This window comes from Talpa europaea, assembly GCF_964194135.1.
Source record: "Talpa europaea genome assembly, chromosome: 2".
Classification (NCBI taxonomy): Eukaryota; Metazoa; Chordata; class Mammalia; order Eulipotyphla; family Talpidae; genus Talpa; species Talpa europaea.
The window spans coordinates 70,616,698-70,640,419 of record NC_140068.1 but is presented as its reverse complement, the minus strand read 5'-3'; the positions used below and the strand labels follow the sequence as shown (position 1 = coordinate 70,640,419).

General features: G+C 34.1%; 1 protein-coding gene across 1 annotated transcript in view; it reads left to right on the top strand.

Moving 5' to 3' along the window:
• COL19A1 (collagen type XIX alpha 1 chain) overlaps nt 1-23,722 on the top strand; it is a gene marked incomplete at both ends in the record, with an annotated part of 304,611 nt that overhangs the window by 105,040 nt on the left and 175,849 nt on the right. Inside the window, one exon of the mRNA XM_084227959.1 lies at nt 16,248-16,301. Coding sequence (XP_084084085.1) covers nt 16,248-16,301 — 54 coding nt within the window. The remainder of the gene's footprint in view (nt 1-16,247; nt 16,302-23,722) is intronic.

The window sequence follows — 23,722 nt, the reverse complement described above, 5'->3', positions numbered from 1 at the left end:
TGCAGCACTAGTTCGATCCCCAGCCAGGGAGATTCCCGCATGGTGCAACAGAGCTCTCCTGGCTCACCTGCTGTTCCCCTCAGCAGTGTATTTCAGTCAATCTGCCTATTCTGTTCCCCACTCTGTCTCTGGTGAGTCCTCTCACCCCCCACACCTCTGGCCTGTGCCCCAGTTCTTGTATGCATAAATAAATAAATCTTTAAAAAAGAAGAATTATTTAAATGTGCAAAAGGGCATCATTATTATAGTTTTCTTTCCCTGAGTCTCTAGGCTCATTCTTAGTTAATGAAGCCCTTTTATCAGTGGTTTGTGTTAACAGCAGATACAAACTTAAATGTTATTTCCTGTACTTCTCATATTGTCTAGAATTCAATAATATTTAAACAGTGGATTATAATACAACCACTATTCAAGAAATATAGACCAGAAGATAAAGGTAACTCACTCTAAAGTAGAATTGTCTGAGTTATCTGTAAAGGATTTTTAGTCTTCCACCACAAGTTTGATTGTGAAATTTGGCCTTTCCTTGTTAGTTGGTTCCCAAGTGAGACAGTAAGTAAACAAACCATCTTTACTACAAATAAATACTGTACTGGAATCATTTGGGATATCAAATGACTGCTTATGAAAGCACTCCTAGTACCTCTTCATGAATCAGACAACAGGTTTTACTGAGTTCTGTGCCAGATGCTCAGGAAAAATTAATAAGAAAAAGAAAACAACATTGCTATGTTAAGAGACTCATAATATTGTATTATTGGAGACTCAAACTCAACTCTTTCCCATTTTTTCTGTGGACAGTCTAGCTTACAGTTCAACCATCCATCGTCTCTCAGAAGGAGGATCCCCAAATCTATACTCTATTTCTGAGTTCTTTGCTGGAGTTTGGTTCACTTAACTAAACTTCCTACTAAACATATCTCCCAGATATCTTCCTTATTCCTATAACTCAGTATGTCAAAAAAAAATCTTTCCTCTTTCCTCTTACATCAGCTTCTCTTCTGCATTTGCACTTTTTTCTTTGTGTGGTGACAGAGTCATCTTTTCAAACTTTGCCCAAGCCCAAAACCTGTAATTTCTTCTTGCCTTTTTTCTCTTGCTTCTGTCACATCTCATTTCTCATTGCTGCCCTTCTTTTGCCCTTTCTTGCTTTTGCTTATACTTCAGGAGTAGCCTCCTAACAGAATCCTTACTTCCAAGCTTTCTCCTCTCCACAATTTGCCTTACAGCCCTGGCTCCATTAATCTTTAAGAAGTACAGTATCTATCTTCTGCTCATAAAGAGTCAGTACCTTCTGGGTGGTTACAGGTCACCCTTGACACTAATTTGCCCTTCAGGGTCATTCACAACATAATCTTACTTGAGTAGGCATCCCCATTTCCTTTGACCTTGAGCCCATCGAAAATACTAGAAATTGCCTGATAATTAGTACAGAGTGAAATATAAACTAAAGTTTAAGAGCCTGAGCCCTAGACAGGAATGCCTGGGTTCGAACCCTAGATCTGCTGCTTATGAGCTGTGTCAAGATACTTTATCTTCCTCTACCCCCATTTACCTCATCTAGAAAACTGGGGAAATAATAGTATCTGACCCTGTGTGCTTTGGTGAGATAAGTGAAGTTAAAGCTCTGATTGTCTCATGCATATAAGATCTTATAGAAATGCTAGACATAATTGTGAATCAATAACCTTTGTCTTCATTTTTAGGGCTTCACCTTTTAGGCAAGTTCTTATTTAAGAATCAAAAAGTTTAATTATGAATTGTGTAAGTAACATACCTCAATGCTTGTGGGCGTGAAAAGTATACTTCACTAATCTTCATGCAGAATAAAGAACTTGTACTCAGAAACATTAAAGAAGCTATTAAGGGCAGTTATTAAGCACAAACATATATAAAATAGGATGATGAGCCCTTTTGTTCACATCAGCTGGCTTCACCTCAGTCAATCTTGTTTCAGCTGCACCCACCCTGTATTACTTTGAAACATTATCAGAGAAAATGTATTTCATCTATAAATAGTTCAGTATGTATCTCTGAATGACAACAACTTTTTTTATACAACCACTGTACCATTATCACACTTAAAATTTTAACAATTTCTTATGTCATGTTTGGTGTTCATGTTTCCATTAGTATCATAAAAGTCATAACTTTTTAAAAAATAATTTGTTTTTGCCAGAATCCAAATAAGACCCACACATACAGTTGGTTGCTGTGCTTTTAAATGTCTATTAATCTGCAATTTTCCCTCTAGCTTTTTGATGTTGTATGTTTTTATTATATTATTTGATAAAGAAGTAGGATTGCTTATCTTGAAGGGTTTTCCAGTTTGGGTTTTCTGATTATATCTTCTTGGTGTAATTTAATAAATTCCTCTCTCCTCTGAGTTTCCTTTATATGGATAGTTAAATCAAGATAGGATTTTTTGGCAAGACTACTTCATAAGTGGTGTGATGTTCCATCAGAAGTGATAAAATATCTGAAAATCTCTGTGATGATAGCAGTAATTGATCATCAATATCTACAGTCATTAATCATTTAGGGTTGCAATATATTTTTAATTTTATCTTCCCCTCTACCTAGAGAAGCTGAAATATTTCTATTAGGAGAAACTTCCCCTCATCTACTTTCTGATTAATCAGTTATGATATGTTTTGCAAAGGGAAGTCTGACTAAATGTTTGATTCTTTCCATTTGTATACCATTGTTCAAAATATTGAGTTTATTTCCTGGTATCTTCCAACACTTACCAGTTATATTTTATTTCATTTGTTTGTTTTTTTTTTATATTATGAACCTGTTTTAATCCATTGTAGACTTCCTTATTGATCCTCAAATTGTACCATTCATTTTCTGTGGAAACTCTTCCTATTAGCTTCTGAGGTCTTTTGATATGAACCAAGCATCTTTGACAATTTCCTCTCTATCTGTTAAGATAACATGTTCCAGGCTTTGCATATTAACTGGGTCCTAAGCATACTTCAAGAACTCACCTAGTTTCCCCCTCCAATATGAAGGATTCCTGACCACAACTTTGCACCACACTTAAATGCATCACTAAACCCCATGGCTGTCAATGTTTGTGCCCCTTTGTCAATCATCAGAGACTGGTTGCCCACAAACAGCCTCAGTGAACCTTTATTATCTCCACTGCTTGGTGTAAGGCCTTACTCTGAGTTATCATTTGATCAATTTGTTTGATTATTTGATACTGCACTAGTTAATTACATTTATAATTATATAAACCTTTCAAGAATTTAATGGAAATTATTTTACTTATTAGGGGATTTGAGAATCTAAAGTAGATTAAAACATTTTCAAATCTTGCATGTATAATTGGAAGGGTTTTCCTCAGTTAAGCTTTAATTAGTTAAACAAAGACACAAACTTTATAATAATATTAGCAAAACTTACAAAAATAAAAATAGTACAGAAAGCACCCATATATCCTTTGTCTCATACATATATATACACACACATGCCTGTATGTGTGTATGTAGATATAAATATAGATAAATATATGAGACAAGTTAAAGACAGCCATGGGAACAGTGAATCGTTGGACCTAATTTTGATTTGCTTGAAATGATTATGATCATCAATATCTATAGTCATTAATTCATTTAGGGTTGCAAAATATTTTAATTTTATCTTTCCCTCTACATATATTAGCTGAAATATTTCTATTAGGAGAAACTTCCCCTTATGAAAAAATATATATATATTTTCAATATAATGTGAGTATAAGTTACTTAAATGATTTAAATCATTAAATCATTGAGCATAAGTCATTCTTAAATATTTCATTATGTATTTTCAAATAGGGATATTCTCCTAAATAACCACAGCACAGTTATCAGTCATGTTTCAGTTTTAACAAAAATAACACATATGGACAGTTTGTAAACATCTTTCACAGTCAGCAGCTCAGAATAATGCTAAGATAGGTGATGTCATTAAGCCAAGTATGCTGGTAAAGAAACTGAAGCTCAGAAAGGTTTGATTTACTGATGTTAAGGATACATCTTTGCTCTTTACATCTTGGTAATTCTGTGAACTCATAGAAATGTTTAAAAGATTTAAGAACCATAGATGCAAAGAAAAAATCACTCTGTCCCATGCATCCTGGTTCAACAAAAAACAAGCAAGAGACAGCTATGAGAGCAATGAATCATCAGACCTAATTGAGACTTGCCTGTGATCATTCTGGAGAGTTTCCTTCTAAATCTATCATTCTCACTGGATTCCCAGGCAGCAGCTGCAACAGACTGAATTGTCTCTCCCAGATGAGTATAAAGTTCCTCATCAGTGAATTGAATAAAATTTTGAAAGGAGCCTGAAATATTACTGCAGACATTGCTATCATTTGGAAATTTCACACTAGTCCACAGATGATTTGGCAATTTTGAAAATTCATTCTAAGATGTGACACCAGTTCCAAATCAGTCTGAGAGATTGTCATTGAGAATGCCATTATTTTACTCAAAATTCCTCCTGATGGCATTTCTTTCAGGAGACATTTTTGGTAGACTTACAATATACCTCTTTCTATGTGCATCTGAGAAGATGGAGACCAACCTAACAAGTTTGAGTAGTGGACATGTGTTGACCCATGTCACATCCTACCATGCCCTGTCTGTGCTCTGTCCACCTTTCAGACATCACCTTAGAGCTGGTTTCCCTAAAGAGGCATCCTATTGGCATAACACCTTACATTAGTCAGGATTTATTACTGCTATGTTGCCTTCCTCCATTTTAAAATCAAATCTCTCTCTCTCCCTTCTTTGCCCCCCACCCCCAGCTACCATCTTGTCAACATAGTATGCTGGGACCATTTCTATAGATAAATTAGGGTATTCCAATGTGTTAGCATCTGTAGAAGTCATGGCAACATTCCTTAAATAGCTCCTTTGTCCTTGTACAATAATATCAGTTTCTCAAAAGCTTGCAAATTCCGAGACTACATTAGCAAATGTGAATGACCGCTAACTGATAGATTTCCCAAAAGTCTAGCTTTCTACAAGAGAGTCGTAAATCCTAGATTCTATACAAATGTCAATTGGGTAGCTTTCTGCCACAACAATTGGCCAAATTAACTGGGAAGCCAAGACTAGGGAAGCTTAATAATGAATGAATTGAGCTTACGTAAAACCGAATGTTTGTTTGACCAGAATTTTAACAAAAGTTAGTTAGTAAATAAAGCAAGGATAGTTTCTTGCTGTTTTGGATCATCTAAAATTTTAATTATGCTAACAATTTTGTGTGTAAAATTATTAAAGGAATGAACTGGATTTGAAATATTTTGATACATCATTGAGATATTTTTTGAAAGAGGATTTGCTTAATCATAGGCAAAATGTGAACCAAATCAGACTTGTAATCCCTAATTGTTAATATATCAGCATTACGAAGGAGATTGATATATAAGCTAATTTTATGTTTCTTTTGTTAGATTAAGTTCTTTCTCCACCTTGGACAGATTAGTTAATTAGATATGTGTCACAAATGCAGTTAGGTGAGTAATCTTAGCTCTAATCCATTTAGATAAAAGGACTTGGAATAATTCCTGGCATAACAAATACATTTATCAAGATGTCTCTTTGAGACTTTATAAAGCATGGACATTGATTTCAGAACACAAATTTTTTCTCAGCCTTTATTTTGATTCATCCTTGTGGCCATATCTTCGAAGTAATCATTTTAAAAGAATCTGGGCGAATAATAATCCATAGTGTAGCCCCTTACATATAAACTCTTTTATTTCAGCTTTGCAACAATACTACTTATGTAGTATTGTTTTTACCAGTTAAAAGTCAAAACAGCAAATAATGGGGAAAAAAGGTATGTGAATTCACAGAGCTATAGACCCACACAGACATGTGGTTAGTCTCAGGCCTCAAATGCCAGACTCAGTTCACTAAATCACAATTAGAGCCTCAAGCTCAGACTTGACAGTTTTTGAAAAACTGTCATGTTTCTCAGTATATATTTAGCTACCAGATATATAATTAGTTCCTTCTTTCTTATTGTCATTATTCTCACCACCATAATAAATAAAAACAACAAAGCACAAAATTAGTATCTGTTATAAGCTATATTAAGATTGTGGGTCACAGATCTCTTTATGTTCGAAAATATTTTTTTTTTATTTGGGTAAGAGAAGTTCTGTCTTATAATTTTTCAGATGGCAATATATCCATCAATCATCTATGGGTTTGTAATACACTGTATGTATAGGGTTTTTAGTTTTCAAATTTACAACATTTAGGCAAAGAAACATTGTTTAAAGTATTTTGATGTCTTGTTTACTGGAAAACTAATAATGTCATAATTTATTTGAAACCTTTAAACAATAATTCATAAAATAAATGTGTTTTAATTGTTTCTGGTCCCCTCAATTGAGTAAGTTTACTTCTATCCCAGTAGACTGAAGAATAACACAAATCAGTCCCCATAATAAATTAATTTTGTTAAAAAGTTTGCACTGATTTTATTCATTTACATTATATATATATAACACATATATAGGGAAGAAGAATGACTAGGAAACTAGTTACATGTGCAGGGAATATTCAAATAAGTCTAGCAAAAAAGAAAAACCAAAACAGTCTTAAGAAAAGAGCTGCATCATTTAATATTTTCTCCAACCCCCCAGAAATTGATCAGAAAAGGGGATAAGCCTATGAACTTGAGGTGCTAGAATATAACTTCTGTCCAAACCATTGGATGATGTCTAAGCCAGTTAGACACAGGACTGATCCCAAGGAAGCCAGGTTGTATGTTGGGAGTCCCAGAAGAACAGAGCGATAAACAAAACAGAAACAAGTCAAAAACTTTCCAAGATTGATGAAAAAATATTAATCTGTATGTCCAAGGAGCTCAATAAATCCCAAGTAGGATAAACACAAAGATAACCACATCCTAGACACATCATAGTCAAACAGTTGAAAGTCAAAGACAAGCAGTAAATCTGGAAAGCACCAAGAGAAAAACAATTCATCATGTTCGTAAAGCCATCAGAGTAATGACTATCTCTCAATAAACGATGAAGACCAGGAGGCAATAGAATGATATATTTTAATAAATTAACTAGAAATTCTGTATTCAGGGAAATTACCTCTTAAATATGAAGGCAAATATAAAGACATTTCCAAGTAACAAAAACTAAAATGTATTCTTTGCTGCAGACATTACTTACATGAGTTAGTAGAAGTCTTTCAGGCTGAAAATAAATGATATGACAGTAACTTGAATCCATAGGGAGGAATGAAAAACACTGGGCACTGTAAATACATGGGTCAGCATCGAAGATTCTATATATAGAAATCTGTATATAGAAATATTGTCATAAATCAATATATACAAAATGTTCTGTATATTAGAAGAATATATTTGTCTTTCCTGTTCTATTAATTTATTTAAAACCATATTTTAGAACAAAACTATAACTTGATGCTGTTAGAATGTGATAAGTTAAAGATTCATTTTATAAGTGCTAGAGCAGCAACTTTTTAAAAATGTTTAAAAAGGACCTCCCTGGTGGTGCAAGTGGTTAGGACAACCTATGAAGCTGTCCTCAACCTCTGCAACACGAGTTCGATCCCCAGCCAGGAAACTACCTGCATGGCGCAGCAGATCTCTCCTGACTCACCCACTGCTCCCCTTAGCAGTGTATTTCAGTCAGTCTGCCTGTTCTGTTCCCCACTCTGTCTCTGGTGAATCATCTCACCTCCCACACCTCTGGCCTGTACCCCAGCTATGGTATGCATAAATAAATAAATCTTTTAAAAAGATGTTTAAAAAGCTACAACTCATAAGAGAAAACTAAAGTAGTATGCTAAACATATTTTTAACAAAACAAAGAAATGAAAGAACAGGAAAACAGAAAAGATATGAGATATATAGAAATCAAAGAGAACAGAACTTTCTTCTATGTTTTGTTCTAGAAATTTTAGTTTGGAACTTTAAATTTGTGTTTATTATCTTTTGAGTTAATATTTATGTAGAATGTGATTTATGAACCAAATATCATTTTTTTGCACCTGGATATCCACATGCCCATAATTAGATTAAATGAGCTCATTAGCCAAAAATCTTTGGGAAAAAAAACTGAAAGACTAATTCTACCTGATTACAACAATTATTATAAAGTAACCAAAAGCACAATGTTAATGTAAAGATACAAAAATAGACCAATTGAAAATAATAGAGCCCAGAAATAACTATATATATGTATGGAAAACTTATTTTCAAGCAAGGTGCAAGCAAAATTAGCAGATAATGGATAATGTTTTCAACATAACTATTGGAACAATTGGATATTCATGTTAAAAAATAAACTTCAACCATACCTCCAGTTACACAAAAATTAATTTAAGATAAATAATAGAAATAAATATAAAAATCAAAAGCATAAAATTTATAGAAGGCAAAACAAAATAAATAATTTGTAATTATGGATTAAGCAAAGGTTTCTTAGATATGGAGCAATATATAAAAGCTTGATGAAAATTATAAAAATTAAAATGTCTTCATTAAAAGACACTGCTCTAGAAAAATTAAAATTTATAAAGTAAAAAATGCCTCTTATTTGAAAGATACTGTTAAGCCACATTGGGAGAAAATCTTTACAAATTGCATATATGCTAAAGGAATTTGATATAAAATATATAAATAAATAAACAGTTCATTTTATTAAGTGAATAAATGGTTTGAATAGATACTTTAGCAAAAAAAATGGATCACAAATAAATGCATGAAAAAATACTCACATAATTAGTTATAAAGGAAATAAAAAAACAAAAAATTTAAACTGCAAATACTTGCCATTTTAATTATGATGGTTTCATGCATTTATACACATATCAAAACATTGAATTGTGCACATTAAACATGCAGTTTGTTTTATGTCAATTGTTCTCATTGAAGTTATTTTTTAAAATTAAAGTTTAAAAATACCAGTAAAAAAATCAAGCCATATTCTGGAGCAAATATTTTCAGACAGTATATCTGATAAATGATGTGTAAAGAATGTGCAGAGAATTTTTATTCAATAAGAGAGGCATATGAATTAAAAACATGCAAGAGATTTGAATGGACACTTCATCAAAGAAGATGTATGAGTGACTAATAAACTCATGAGAAAATCATCAATCCTTAATAAAGTGCAAATTAAAACCACAATGAGACACCACTGTACATCCACTAGAATGACTGTAATAGAAAAAAGACTGACGATATCAACTATTGCTGTGGATATGTAAAAATTTGAAACATAAACTGTTGATAGGAATGTAAAATGAATTGCACTTTGGCAATTGATTTGGAAGTTTTTTTCTTAAACTTAGCATATGACCTGACAATAAAACTCCAAGGTATTTATTCAAAAGAAATAAAAACTGTCTACAGGAAAAATATGTGTCATTGTCCTTAGCACCATGATTTAGAATAGCTAAAAATGAGAAAATGCTGAATGGATGTACAAAATGTGGTATATGCATACAAAGAATGTGACTCAGAAATAAGAAGGGACAAAATACCCATGCAGCAACACAGGCATTATACTACATTAAAGAAGCCAGAGTTTTAAGAAATGGCTGCATACTTATGATTCTATTTATATGAAAGTAAAAACGCTGATCTCTTGGGGTTTAGGAAGCTACTTTTTGTATTTTCCTGAATCCTTTTTTTTACCTTACTTGTAATTTTTTATTGTTATATTATCACCTCCTCCATCACTAATAAAATGCGCACTTCTTTTAAAAAAAAAATTCTGGGGGAAAATATAGAGACAAAAAAACCTGTCAATGGTTGTCTAGGACTACTCACTACAAGTGGGCACAAAGGAACTTTTCTGAATGATGTTTGCATAATTGTATAAATTTACTAAAACTCATTGAACTGTACATGTAAAATATCAATATTAGGTTGCATAAATTATGCCATTATAAAACAATTAAAAATAAAAAGGTATCTAAGCTGAAAGTAGGGATTTGAGACTTATTAGCATATAATAATCATTATAACTGTAAAAGTGGATAGACTCCTAGGTAACGTTTGTTTAAAGGGAAAACAGAAGAACCTGAGACATATCCCTGTGGAACTTAGAAGACCCAGCAAAACAGTTCAGGAGAGTGTGACTACAGAAGTAGAATAAATACTAAAGGGATAGAGTGTCTCAGCAAACAAGTATTTCTAGGAGGAAACTGGTCAAAAGACACCAAATGCTACAGGTGTGTCAAAGAAGAGAATGGAACAAAAGGAATCACCCCCAATTTTTGAGGAGATCAATCTGAAATGGGCTGTGGAGTGAGAAATAATGAAATGCAGACAAAATTATGGGGAGTATGTTTTAAGAAGTTTATCTGAAAATGGAAGGAAGTAGATAAAGCAAAAACTGACAGGAGATGAAGTGACAGGTTTTGTTTTAATAGAAAATTCAACAGCATGTGTTAAGGGTGGTTGGAAAAGAGGTTAGTATGGAGAAGGATGTTGAATATTGAGAAGAGAGGCTTAACTTTAAACACAAATTCTAGAAGACAGAAAAGAATGTGATTGAAAGCACAGGTGGAGGGTTTAGCAGTAAACAGGATTGAAAAATTCTTCCCTGAATAAAAATAGAGAAAAGAATGTATTTGTAGATTTCAGAGCTTTAAGGGAAGCCCTGTATTATGGCTTCTTTTTTCTCTGTAGAAAGCATGGATATCTGACAGTAAAAGCAGAAGTCTTAATACCAATGATTTGAAGGGACTAGAGTAGTGGAAGGCCCTAGACTGAGGTCAGGGATCATGAGTTTGTGCTGGTACTTGTCTGTGAATTGTATGATTTTCTCTAGGATGACAGATGGAGTCACTGAGTTAGATTCATTCAACTGGATTCATTGAGATTGGCTCCATCAGAAAGACAGAAAAGCACAAATGTTTAGAGTAATGGCAAGAAAGCAGCTGAAGTGATAAATCATGGATGTGGCCAAAAATGAAGACATTTGGGGATGATGAATACTGTGTTCACTTGAGTTTTCCTGAAACAAGTTCTAAGACAATGGCATGGGAACAGATAGATTATTTGAGAGGGTTCTCAATAAATGGGAGTGAGGAGGTAGGGAGAATAAGACCAGAAACAAGGAAAAGCTAATAAAAGGGCTTTTTTTTTCAGCTGCTTATCAGTGTAGGTGGATTATGCCTTCAATTGTCTCTCTGCAGAACAGACCAGTTCCAGCTCCTGTTATCTTTTGGTGGAAGACTATTTCCAGGGGCATAAACCCTCTACCCCTACTCCCCCGTCCTCCACACCCCCACTTCCCACTTCAAGGCTGCTTTTCTTGGGATTAATAAAGTCCCCAGCTTCCGAAAAATCCCAGAGGCAGAAAACCAAAAATAGGAAGCGGTAAGTTTGAGGTGAAATATTGATAGCATTGAAGACTCAGTAAAAATTGAACACCATGGCTTCAGCTGAAAAGTAAAGCAGGTAGGGTTCATGATACAAGGTACCATTAGACTAGTTGAATGAAAGTCCCTATAAAGTCAGTAACTGAGCAAATAACTTGGAAAACTGGAGGTGTTCTTTGACCACATGAAAGTTACATATGTCCTCTGATCTGATCTGATTAATCATTAGTAAATGCAGGTGAGAATACACACCTTGTAGGGTTACTGCTAGAATTAAAATGAGCACTTTCTATGTAAAGTGCTTAGTACAGACCATTTAAAAAGACACATGGAACAGAAGCTAGTTTATGATGGCTGATTTCTATTGAAATATTGGTAATGCTTATAATTAACTATCTCCATTGTGGGTGATAATGTTTCACTTCAAACTCTAAAAGGGTTTCACTACTTTCTAACAAGAATGTGATATTTTGAATGCCAAAGAATTGCATTTTTTTTGGAAGGACATTAGCTTTTGTTGTAGTTTTGATTTAGTTTCATCAAACAATAGGTATTGGAAACATTTTAAATGAAATCTAATTCCCAATTCTCCTCTTTCCTTTGGTTGGGATTGCATTTAAGTTTTCATCAGAAAAGAATGATTTATTGTATTTTTCAAAGAAATCTCCAGAGACGTTCTTTTGGTTTTGTTTTTGAATCTTTTTTTGCTTTTGAACTTATCCAAACACTAAGAAATAATCTAAATGCTTCTACTCCCTAACAACCTCTGATGTCAAATAAATTTTCTTTAATTCTAGCTCAAATCTTTAATGCTGTAGTTTTAATTTTACTCATTTTCTTCTCAATGGAGAAAAAAGGAGCAGCTGGTTACCATTGTCAACTTTCTTTTGTCTGAGGTTGATTAAGTATGCAACACTTGAGTATCTTTTTTTCCTCTGTCTAGATATAGAAGTCCCTCTGCTTTTTTTTTTTTCAAACAATGAAAGAATTTGCAGTGAGAGAAGCTTTAGAGCTCACCTAGTCCCAGCACTTCACCTGATAAATTTATATTAGTTAAAATATTAGTTTTGTTGTCTAGCATTTCTTTTGCATTCCTTGTGGTGAATTACCCAATGTGTCCTTTGCTCAACTAACACTTGGGGTATTATTCTTTTCCAATGAATGATAAAATTTCTTCGCATATTAATGATGTTAACTATTATGCCACCACAATACTTTCCCCCATTTTGTGATTTGCCTTTTAGTTTAGTTTATATTATTTTTGTGTTACAAGTTTACAATTAATGCTTTGTGTATATATACATGTTATATACTTTCAAATATATATTTATATTATATATTTATATTTTAAACTTTTATGTATAATGTTTTTCTATTATGAATTTCTTCTTTTGGCTCCATAGAGTCACCTTTCTCATCATGAGCTCTGAGCTATATTCAATTACACTATCTTTTGTTCCTTTATTATTTTAATTTTTAAGTGTATGCTCTAACCTACCCAAAAGTACTTAAATGCAAGATTGAGCAATTATTCCTAATAAAGTCCATGTTGTTTATTATGCTATATTGCTTCAGTAATATTTCATATCATGAGTTTGATTAATTTACTGCTACTCAACTGTAGGCACTTTTGCCCTCTGTGACAGTTTGGCAATATCTGAGGACATTTGTATTTGTCAGGACTGAAGGTAGAGGTGGTGTGGGAAAGATTGGCTACTAGTTGCCTGTGAGTATGGTGCTCAACATGTAATGTGAAGGACTATGCTGGCAACAAAGAATTGGCAGTAATGCTGAGATAAGGGCCCTAATCTTGCCCAGAGGGAGGAAGGGAGGCAAGAGTAGAGAAAAAGAGAGAGACAGAGAGATCCACCCATCCATTGGGTACCATTCTTCTCAGTTACATCAGCTGCATACTAGCCAGCAGTGATATACATGACACATACGTCTATGTCCTACTCTAAGGGGCACTGTAATCGAGTTTCCAATTTCTTTTTCAGAAATCAAGATATACTATATTTTTTATTATTTCTTGACTATTTTATTTATTGAGGTAACATTGATCTACAACTTTGCTTGTGCTTTAGAGGTAGTAGGATCTCTCTCTTCAGGTGCTGATACCACACCACACCCCCTACCAGAGCACTCATAGTCCTTCATTATATTCCATTAAGCTCCCTCACCACTCTATTCTCTCCCTCCCTCTCTCCCTTCCCCTCTGGTAGCCTTCTATAGTTAGATTTTAGGGTTTGTTATTGGTTTGGCTTTATTTTTTCCCCTATATTCCACAGATAAGTGAAACCATCCAGCATTTGTCTTCCTCCTTCTGACTTATTTCGCTTACCATAATCCACTCCAGTTCCATCCATGTTATCACAAATGGCAAGAGTTTATCTTTATTAATGACTGCATAGTATTCTATGATATTACTTGATTCTTTTTAAACACAAATGAGCTTAACAATTTTAGAGCACAAATTCTAAACCCTACTTACTGGGTTGAGTCATGATACTGCCTCATATAACTTATGTGAATTTAGGTAAGTTATCCTCTCTCTTTTCAGTTCTTTCATCTGTAAACTGAGAGTAATAAACCTTTATTCTTAATTGTCATAGAATTACAAGATACTAAAAGCAGTATTGGTATATAGTAAACATTATAGAAGGGTTTAATAACAATAATAATAAAGTAAATGACTTTATGAACCTTAATTTGGTTGGTTTGTTTTTTAAATGTGGTAACATTGTTTTACAATATTGTGTATGATTCAGCACATGAACCTTATTTGACCACAGTGACCTCTATTTATATTTTATATTAAAAATTTTCTTTTTAAATCCATTGCAGATTTTTCAGTGATCAATTTGAAGAACAAGTTTCTTCCTTAGCCATCTTTACATCTCTTATCCTCTTGCCATGCAACACAAACCCCATCAGAATATATTGACTCTGTTCTCTGTATTATTATTATTTAACTTTTATTACCACTGTCAAGCATGTATATTTCCTTATAGGCACTTTAATATGTAGACTTGCTTATTTTTTATATCTATGAGAACCAATAATTTTGAATCCTTTATTCATTTTTAGTTACATTCTGAATGTTAGGGATATGCATGGAATTACATTTGTCTTCCTGTGTCAAAAATTACAGTATATTCTATTAACTGTGCTGAGCACATTTTGTGTCAACATTTAGACACTGTGTTGCTTTGATCCCTTTATTAGATACTTTCTTCCACATATTTCCTAAACTCTTAATTTCTGTCATATATGACATCCTCTTAATAAGCACTATTCATTAGAATTTTCTGTGACATGAAGATATTCTATTCTTTACATTTCAATACAGTAGGCACTGTTGAGCACTTGAAATTTGTTTAGAGCAATTGAAGAACAGAGTTTTAAAATTTATTTAAATAGTCACTTGTGGCCAGTAGCTACTATATTGGACAACACAGCTCCAGAATATCTCTTCATCTTTCCAATTTCAGCTGAAAATTTTCAGTTTCATTTAACTTGAACTTATTTCACTGAATGTGCTTAGAGGCACTTTGTTTATTCTATATATGTAGTTCGAATATTCTAGTAACCCAGTTATTTTTACTTCATTTCCTGTGTTTTAAGGAAAGTAATTATATGTGTAGCCTTAGAAGATTGAGAATGAGCATGTGTGTTTGTAAAGTGTTTAATGTATTATATCTTAAAATCAAGGGTTTGCTTTCCTTGAAATTTTTTACAAATAAAAACAATAATATTGAATGTACAAAAAAATGATGAGCAACAGGCAATATAAATAAGAGTGGCACAAGTCAGGGATGTTTACTACTACTATTATTACTGCTGTTGCTACTGCTACTACTATCTCAGAGACACACAGTGGTATATGATAGCCCTTATTTTTATTATAAACACTTTATTGATTATATAGATTATGTGTATTTATTGTTTTAAAAAATTGAAAAACACTGAAGATTATAATGAAGAAAAATAATTATAATTACAGAATGCTTTGATTAGTCACTTTCATTCTTCTTGTTTGTATCCTGTTATTGTTTCTGAGACCCACAGGCAGATAAATATATAGGTAAATAAGTATATAGATAAATAAACAAAGCTTATAAATTTTTTGAATTATATATAGATATGTAGGGTTTTACCACTAAATGTATAGACCTTTCAGATGGCATTTAACAAAAATATATGTCATTAGGGGTATGTGTCACCCACAATGGTATTAGTGGCTATTTTGAATATCTGTAACTTTAATGTGACAAAAAAGATATTGGTTAACACTTATTCATTGTATTGTCTATTTGTATTTGCATCCTGCTTTTTACCTGCAGAGAATTTTCCTATAGTATAAAATAAAATCCATATATTTTAATGCCTATATCATAGTCATCATATACCATAATTTAATTAATTCCCTATTATTGGACATTTAGGATTTTTTTTACTACTATAGATAGCATTGCACTCTATATTAATGCCTGAAACTTTTCATCTCTCACTATTTCCTTAGATGTGAAATCAGCTAACCAATTGAATTTTGATAGATATTTAAGATCCTTGATAATATATTGCCAATTTTTTCCTCTAGAAAGTTTTTTTTTGTTTATAGGAAAACAACAGATAATCCTTATTCTCTGTCTACCCTTTACTCCTTTTATGTAGTCTTTCTTTTTAAGCGTTTAAGCTTCTCTTTGATTTTAGAACCCAAAATTATTTTTAAATAAATGTTTCTTTAAACAGAATCAACAAAGCAAAACATTCTAACCCAAACATTCTAACTCTCTTATTTTTCCTTTGTAAAGGTTTTCAGATGTGACATTTTTCATTATATATTGTGTCTTTCTCTAGGGTGAACAAGGAATAAAAGGAGATCCAGGTCTAACTGGCATCAATGGACAAGATGTAAGCTAAGCTCTACTTTTTTCTATTGTTCTGTTTACATTTTGTCATTAGGTTATCTAATACCATTAAGATTTGACTGTCCTTGGAAGAACTAGCCACAAGTAAAGCAAAATCAAGATTCAAGGCAGTTTTGACATGACTCTGGAGGCCCAGTGTTTGTTTCATTATGTTCCTTGGCTCTATGCATTTCATACATGCACTTAACCTTCATACTTGCACTTAACTTTCACAGCCCCTTCTTCTTTGCTTTTCCTGTTAGTGTGTGACAAGGGAATGCTTAGAGACCCCAAGCTGTTAAGGGGTGCATGCTCTAAGAGGGATCCAGCCATCCTCCATACAAAGGCAAAGTAAGCAGACTCCTAGTGTGAAAGATCTTTCATAAAATTCAATATCATAGAGGCATAAGAGAAGAAAGGGTATTATTAACAGTAGTTTCACAATAAAACCTATTCCCATGTGGTCAAAGGCCCCGCCAAACAGGGTCTACTCAAAGTGGGCCGACTGAGGCCCAAAAACTTTCCACAAGTCTAAGGTATGCTCTGACAGGGAAGCACAAGAAAGGAGTTAGGCAGGTCTGAGACAAAAGGAGTATCATCATAACACAAACGGCCATCTGTTTCTGCCAACGACAGCCTTCCAAGTGTCTCTTACCCACATCTCTCTTTTAAGTATCTCTATATGTTTCTCCTTTATGCATCTCCTTTCAGGTCTCCTCAAGTGTCTGGATGCAAATAAAACCCAGAGAAGCAAAGAGACCCAAGAGTCTACTTGTCTTCTATGTTATATAGCTTCCCCTGGCCACTCAGATCTTGTCCTTAGTTCCCAGTACTTCTCCCACTCAGGAGTCAGGTTCATGGCAAACTGACAATTATATTCCAAGCAGCTGCATGCATGTGGGGGTGGGAAAAACTACCAGTTCAGTGTGCAATGCAGTAATGAAAAGAGAAGAAGGGAAGAGGAAATGTGTATCTGTATTGGTCACTCTCCTCTGTGCCAGTTCTTCAGCCTCAGAAAGACTCTTGCCAATAATACCCTCAAGTTCTGCATCTTCTCCCCTTCCCTTTAGGGAAGTAATACTTTGAATCTTATGATGAAATTTCCTCTTACGGTGAAAATGCAAATCTGGAGTATCCTCTTTGTATAGGTCATCAAACCCAAAATTTACTATTGATTCACTAACTTTACTAGGGAAAGTGCCCATAATGAGAATGATTTTTTTCTAGTTTCCTTTTATCACTTGCATATATATGTTTTAGCAAGATCCTGAAGTACCACATTATTTATATTATCTTTAAAAGAATAAGAAGGCTAAATTTGCTTCCCTAATGCCCTGTTTATGTTATAAAACCCATCTTGGATGCAGTAGATTCTTACATGGGTAGTGGAAGCTGATTATCAGTCCTTGAGGCACGTGGATGAGGTAAGATAAATACTTGGGTAGATCTGCTAAAAGTGGAAAAATCCTAGGAGTTCACCTGGTAGTTAACACTGGCATAGAGCCTGACCTCCCATAATTTTACTCTTCCTTACTTCCTAAGAAACCCCATTCAGATCATTAATATGACCCTCACTCTTGGTCCTCTCCCCTTTGAAGTGATTTTACTATACCAGAGAATGTAACTGTAGAAGTCTCTATATCTTCTTACCTCCTTACATCAGGACACTAAATGTCATGACCCACGGCCCATACATTTAGATAGAGCATCTGATTTATCTCCCTACCCCTGTCATTGATGGTACCTGGTAGGATAAGAGTTCTGGAGTGGAAAACAAAGGCCTAGTTTGTGTCCCACTTCTATTACTAACTGAGAAAATCACTTCTCAGAGTTTATAAAGTGACAATCTTAGAGTATGTTCTAAGGTCCCCATCACTATAATGTGCTATGATTTTATACCAAGACATTGCTAAGATGACAATCTCAAAAAACATGATGAAATTTAGTATTTGGGTGGTGGTGTTTTTTGTTTTTTAGTTCCTGCTACATTTAAGGCACTGTGGAGAAAACAAAATTGAAATACAGCTGGAGTCAGAGTACAGATGTTTGTCTTCCTGAACAGAGTGGGGTGTGGCTCAAAATGTGTTTAAATGAAAATTATTTTTATATTCTGTGCCTTTGCCTGTGTCTTTTGTTCTTTTTGTTACATTCTTTTTTAAAACAAAGGTCATTTCTTGGAATTCCAAGTACTTAGTAGGTATTGGAGTAAGTTCTTGATAACTGTTTGCTAAGTACTAATTTACAAAACTGAGTTTACTACAGTAGTCTAAGATATAAGTAATTAAAGCCCAACCTAAGATAACCAGAATGGGAAGGAGGGCACAGATAAATTACAGAAGTAAAATATATGCAGTTTGGCTCTTAATTGCTATAAAAACTCAAAAATAGTCTATGATTTTGACCATTAATTTAGAGAAGGATATTATCTTGTCAGAAATATATGCGTGATGAGAGAGATTAACAATAGTTTTGAAAACAATAACCAGACTTCTAATATGTTGGCATCCTAAGATTAAAAAAACAAAACAAACAATTTTGAAAGTTCCTAAAGATATGCTAGAATTGAAATAGAGAGGATTTTTCCAAACACTTGAATAAACTGGGAAGGGTATTTGAATAGTTGGAACCTGATGTATATTCACATTGTTTTAAAAATTGGGACATTTTCCTTATGTTGTCTAAAAGTACAATGATTTGGATTTTTAGAATTAATCCACTGATGTACACAGATATGCCCAAACACTCTGGCATTCCCTCTGTGAGTTCCAAATCTGAATAAGACCAATGTGATGAAAGATCCCACAGCCCAGTGAGCAGTGTGACCTTTCCTTTTGGAGAATCATCTGGGAAGAGTCTTTCACACACCCCCAGTCACAGGGTTGTCATTTCTTTAGCATCATCATTGTTTAATGTAGCTCATTAGGTACATCATAAAGCATGACAAAGCACATTAACTAACTTTTCTCACTTGGTCACTTAATTAATATGTAGATAGTACTATTTTCCTTACCTTAATTTTGCCAAAGCTATTCAGGAGTCACCACTAAGGAGAAAAAAGGAAAAGTAATGAAAGTTCTCCTCCTTCCCCTCTGCTGTCACTAAAAGTGAAGAATCAAATGCTCTGTTACTATTACATCACTTGTAGTGGTGGTGTCAATATTGTGCTGTTGTTCATAAACTGTTTTCATGAGGAATTTGAAATTGGGTCCTGACCCTTGCTGTACAGACTAGCTAGAACAGGGGTGATACCATTCTTGTATTCAGGGGGAGGCAGTAGGGGCTTGGGAAATTCAGCAATGCCCTTTTAGAAAGTGGTAAAATCAGCTTCTAACCCTACATGTTTGACTGAAGAGTCTCTTATTTTTCCACTAAGTCATGCCACACTTGTCATTGCCTGCTTTTCAATGCTGAAATAAATGGGCTCTGCAAACTAAAATCATTTAGCATTTATGACAGTTCATTCTGACTCTCAATAAGCACAAGTACACATTCTTAGGGAATGAAGAGTATTATAATAGCTATTTCAATTTGAATTAAAGTCAAGCTAGGATGGGGATTATAACTTCAGAAACATTCTGTTAGAATGCATATAGGTAATAAACTCAAAAGGCCAGCTCATGCCAGCTACTCTCAAAGTCAGAGAAATTAAAAAATCAAATATTCTACTAAATGAATTCAAAATCCGTATAGCTTTTATTCTTGCATGATATGTACATATCTTGCTGCAAATGTATATTTTAATAAATTTTCTTCTGTGCCAGCTTTCCTACAAAATGGGTATTTTTGCTTCAGAGTATGGAAACCCTCTCAGTGGGGCACTATTGGAATTTGAGGCAAGACAATTATTTGCCATGTGAGACTGTCTTGCAAGAGCAGAATGCTTAATATCCTGTAGGCCCAGCAACTAAATGCTAGAAGCAGCTCTTAGTCATTGGGACAGAAGGGCTCCAGTAGCTTCCTAAATGCATCCTTGATAGTATGCATGTGTGTGAGTAAACTTTGGATTGATCTCCAAGGTATTCAGGTAGTGGATGAAAGGCATTGGACTAAACACATGGCTCGTATTTTCCTTATAGTTTAAATAATACGTAGAAAACATTGAAATTGTGAAAAATTGGAATTGCTGGAATTTAGCCTTCAAATACAAGACCTCAGCTTTATGCACATTCTAGTTTATAAAGAAATGGTTTTAATTGTCACCCACCGTAAGAAACATTCACCAATGTTATCTTAGAACAGACTTGAGAGGGAGTCCCAGAGTTGTTAATGCTCCCTGTGAAACCAGACCACCTGTGCTCAAATCTCAGCTCTGACACCAGTTGGCACACTATTAAGTACATTAGATATTTACTCTGTGACTCAGTTTCTTCATTTGCACAATGGTATAGTAATATTAATAGCACTTACCTGAAAGCTTTTTTTTAGGGTTAAAGGAGTATGTAAAACATTTAGGACATTGTCTGGCATATAGTAAGAACTATATAAACTTGCTCTAGTTACAAACTAGGCTAAAGCATATTTGTCTCTAATAGATATATCTATTTATTTGTATTTGTGGAGTTATATAGTGTTAGAAAATTATATTTCAATCATTGAGTTTAGTCTCTTCCTCTGGGCCTTAATTATTATCTTTGAAATATCCCTTATCAAAATTACACTTCTGATGTTTCTAAAATAATTTCCATATACTAGTGCAATCTGTACTACTGAATACAAAAATACTGAAATCACAACACTCATTATCAGTGGTGACAGCTGGTGCCATTGCTAGGGAACTATATGTGTAGTCAGTGGAAGATGGAGCGAAGAATGAACTGATGTGTTAACAAAATTAGCAAACAACATTATTTTGCGTCATCTGATTTTTTTCAAATTGATGGACCACTGGATCATAGTCACTGTAAGTTTCAGGAAGATCATGTCATACCTTCATAAAACATATACACGATACCACTCCCACCACCAAAGGTCTAGTCAGCACTCGTCACTATCCAGTTGACCCTCTCTACCTGTTCATCCCCCCCTTTCCCTTCTCATTTTGTTGTCAGAAATTAAGACTTTATTTTTGTTTTATTTTGTTTACCCATTTTCTTTGTTTCTTTATGTTCCACATATATGTGAGATCATAAGGTATTTATCTTTCTCTTTCTGACATATTTTGCTTAGAATAATCACCTTAAGGTCCGTTCATGTTGTTGAAATGCTAGATTTTATTTTTAAAGATGCTACATACCATGAGTCTTCTGATAAGAATGTTTTCATTGCCTGCCTGCTTTTATAATACTAGTTGTAATATTGTCCTTCAGGTTTCATCCTGTCTTAGATGCTATTCCTGTCTCCGTATAACATGCACAGTCAATTACTGTGCTTTTGAGAATCTTTCTACATATGAATTTTATTGAGAACCTTGATAATAGATGCCCATCTTGTTCAATATTGAATTCAGAGTCTGTTCCATTTGGTCCTTTATGCTTTATGTTGAGTGCTGTGTCTTTTTTCCCCTAGTACTCAATAACCATTGATAGCAGCACTAGTGTGACATGAGGAGAAAAATTGCACTTGAGAAAAGCATTACTGATCTGTTTTTCAGAGCCTATTATGATGCCATGGCCCTAACAACATTGTACTTTGTCACAGGAAGACATGAGTTACATGGGCCCGCATCAATGGCTATAAAAGTAGAAACTTGATGAATGCAGTACTTCTCAAATGCATTTTATCCTGTGTGAATTAAGCCACAGTTGTTATATATCCATCAAACTGAGTACAAAACTGAGCAGAACTATTAATTATTCCTTAAACTTGAAATTGAAATGTAAAAGCAACATTTATTAAGTGCCTACCATGTACTAAGTATTTTTACAACATATAATCCTGAAAATAGTCCTTTAAAGTAACTATTAATTATACCTACATTACAGGAAAGCTTAAGTAATTTAACTAAGTCTATGTGTAAAATGCCCTTCCTTTTCCACCTGGCCTGAACTCCATATCTCTGAAGCCTTGAACACTTTGGAAAATAAGGCATCTCAGGGAAGTGATCTCTTCCCACCTGCCATATACTTATATAATCATCCTCAGTAGTCACTTCAACTTGCAATCGGTTATATTTTTCCCTACCCACTTCCTGACCACAGTTGATCGAACCAGGGAGAGTTAGCTGACACAACTGCCAATGAATCCCCTCCCTAGAAAGTTGAAATTAGGGTTCGTTTGTCAGGAAGAATATTGAAAAATATTTAATTCATTATTTTATACTTTAAAATAATTTTAACCTGTAACATAGGTGAAGATCATTAATCAGTGTAATAACTTAAACACCAATGTAACTTACTAAATGTAATTCCATGCCACATTTTCCTGAATGTACTGTTGAATATTTCTTTCCATTAAAAAAAATAGTTTCAGGGGGGAGCAGAGAAGCCCACCCAAGATGCCGGCCAGTCCCAACAACACAGTGTCCCAACGCATACGGCAAATTAGAAAACAGACAGTAGGGAGGAGAAGAACCACACGCAACCTAGCAACTCTCCAGAGAAAAAGCACACCACAAAAAGAAAACCAGCCCCCAGATTGCAACGACAATAACGTGGAAGAATTTCTGAGCCTTCCAGAAAGAGAATTTAAAATTGCCGTGATTAAAAAACTGACAGAAGTCATAAAGGAAAACAATGATAAGGGAAAAATAATCAACTATCAGAAGAATGCAATTGAGTCCCTAGAGAGGGAAAACAATGGTCAGAAGAAAGAAATTGAGTCCCTAAAGAGGGAAGTAAAAGAAATGCAGGAGATCAAAGAATTAATGGAAGAACTAAAGAATTCTGGGAAAAGCAATGAAAGCAGAATAGATGAAATGGAAAAACGAATAAGTAATCTTGAAGACACAGAAATAAAAAGAACCAAAACAGAAAAGGAAAGAGAAGTACGAAGGAAAAAGAACGAGGAAAGACTTCGGGAACTATCTGACTCCATGAGGAAAGGAAATATAAGAGTTATAGGAATACCAGAAGGAGAGGAGAGAGATGTAGGAACAGAGAAAATATTCAAAGAGATAATTGAAGAGAACTTCCCAAATGTGAAGAAGGAGCTGAAAATTGATATACAAGAAGCAAGAAGAACACCAAACTTCCACGACGAAAGGAAAAATACAGCAAGACACATAATAGTAAAGCTCCCAAGAATCCAGGACAAGGAAAAAATAATGAAGCTGGCAAGAGGGAAGAAACAGATAACATTCAAAGGAAAACCAATCAGGCTGACATCAGACTTCTCCGAAGAAACACTACGGGCAAGGAGAGAGTGGAGGGACATAGTCAACAGACTCCAAGAAAACAGATGCCAACCAAGAATACTCTATCCCGCAAAGCTCTCCTTCCTCTTTGAAGAAAGAATATGGACCTTCCCAGACAAACAGAAACTCCGGAA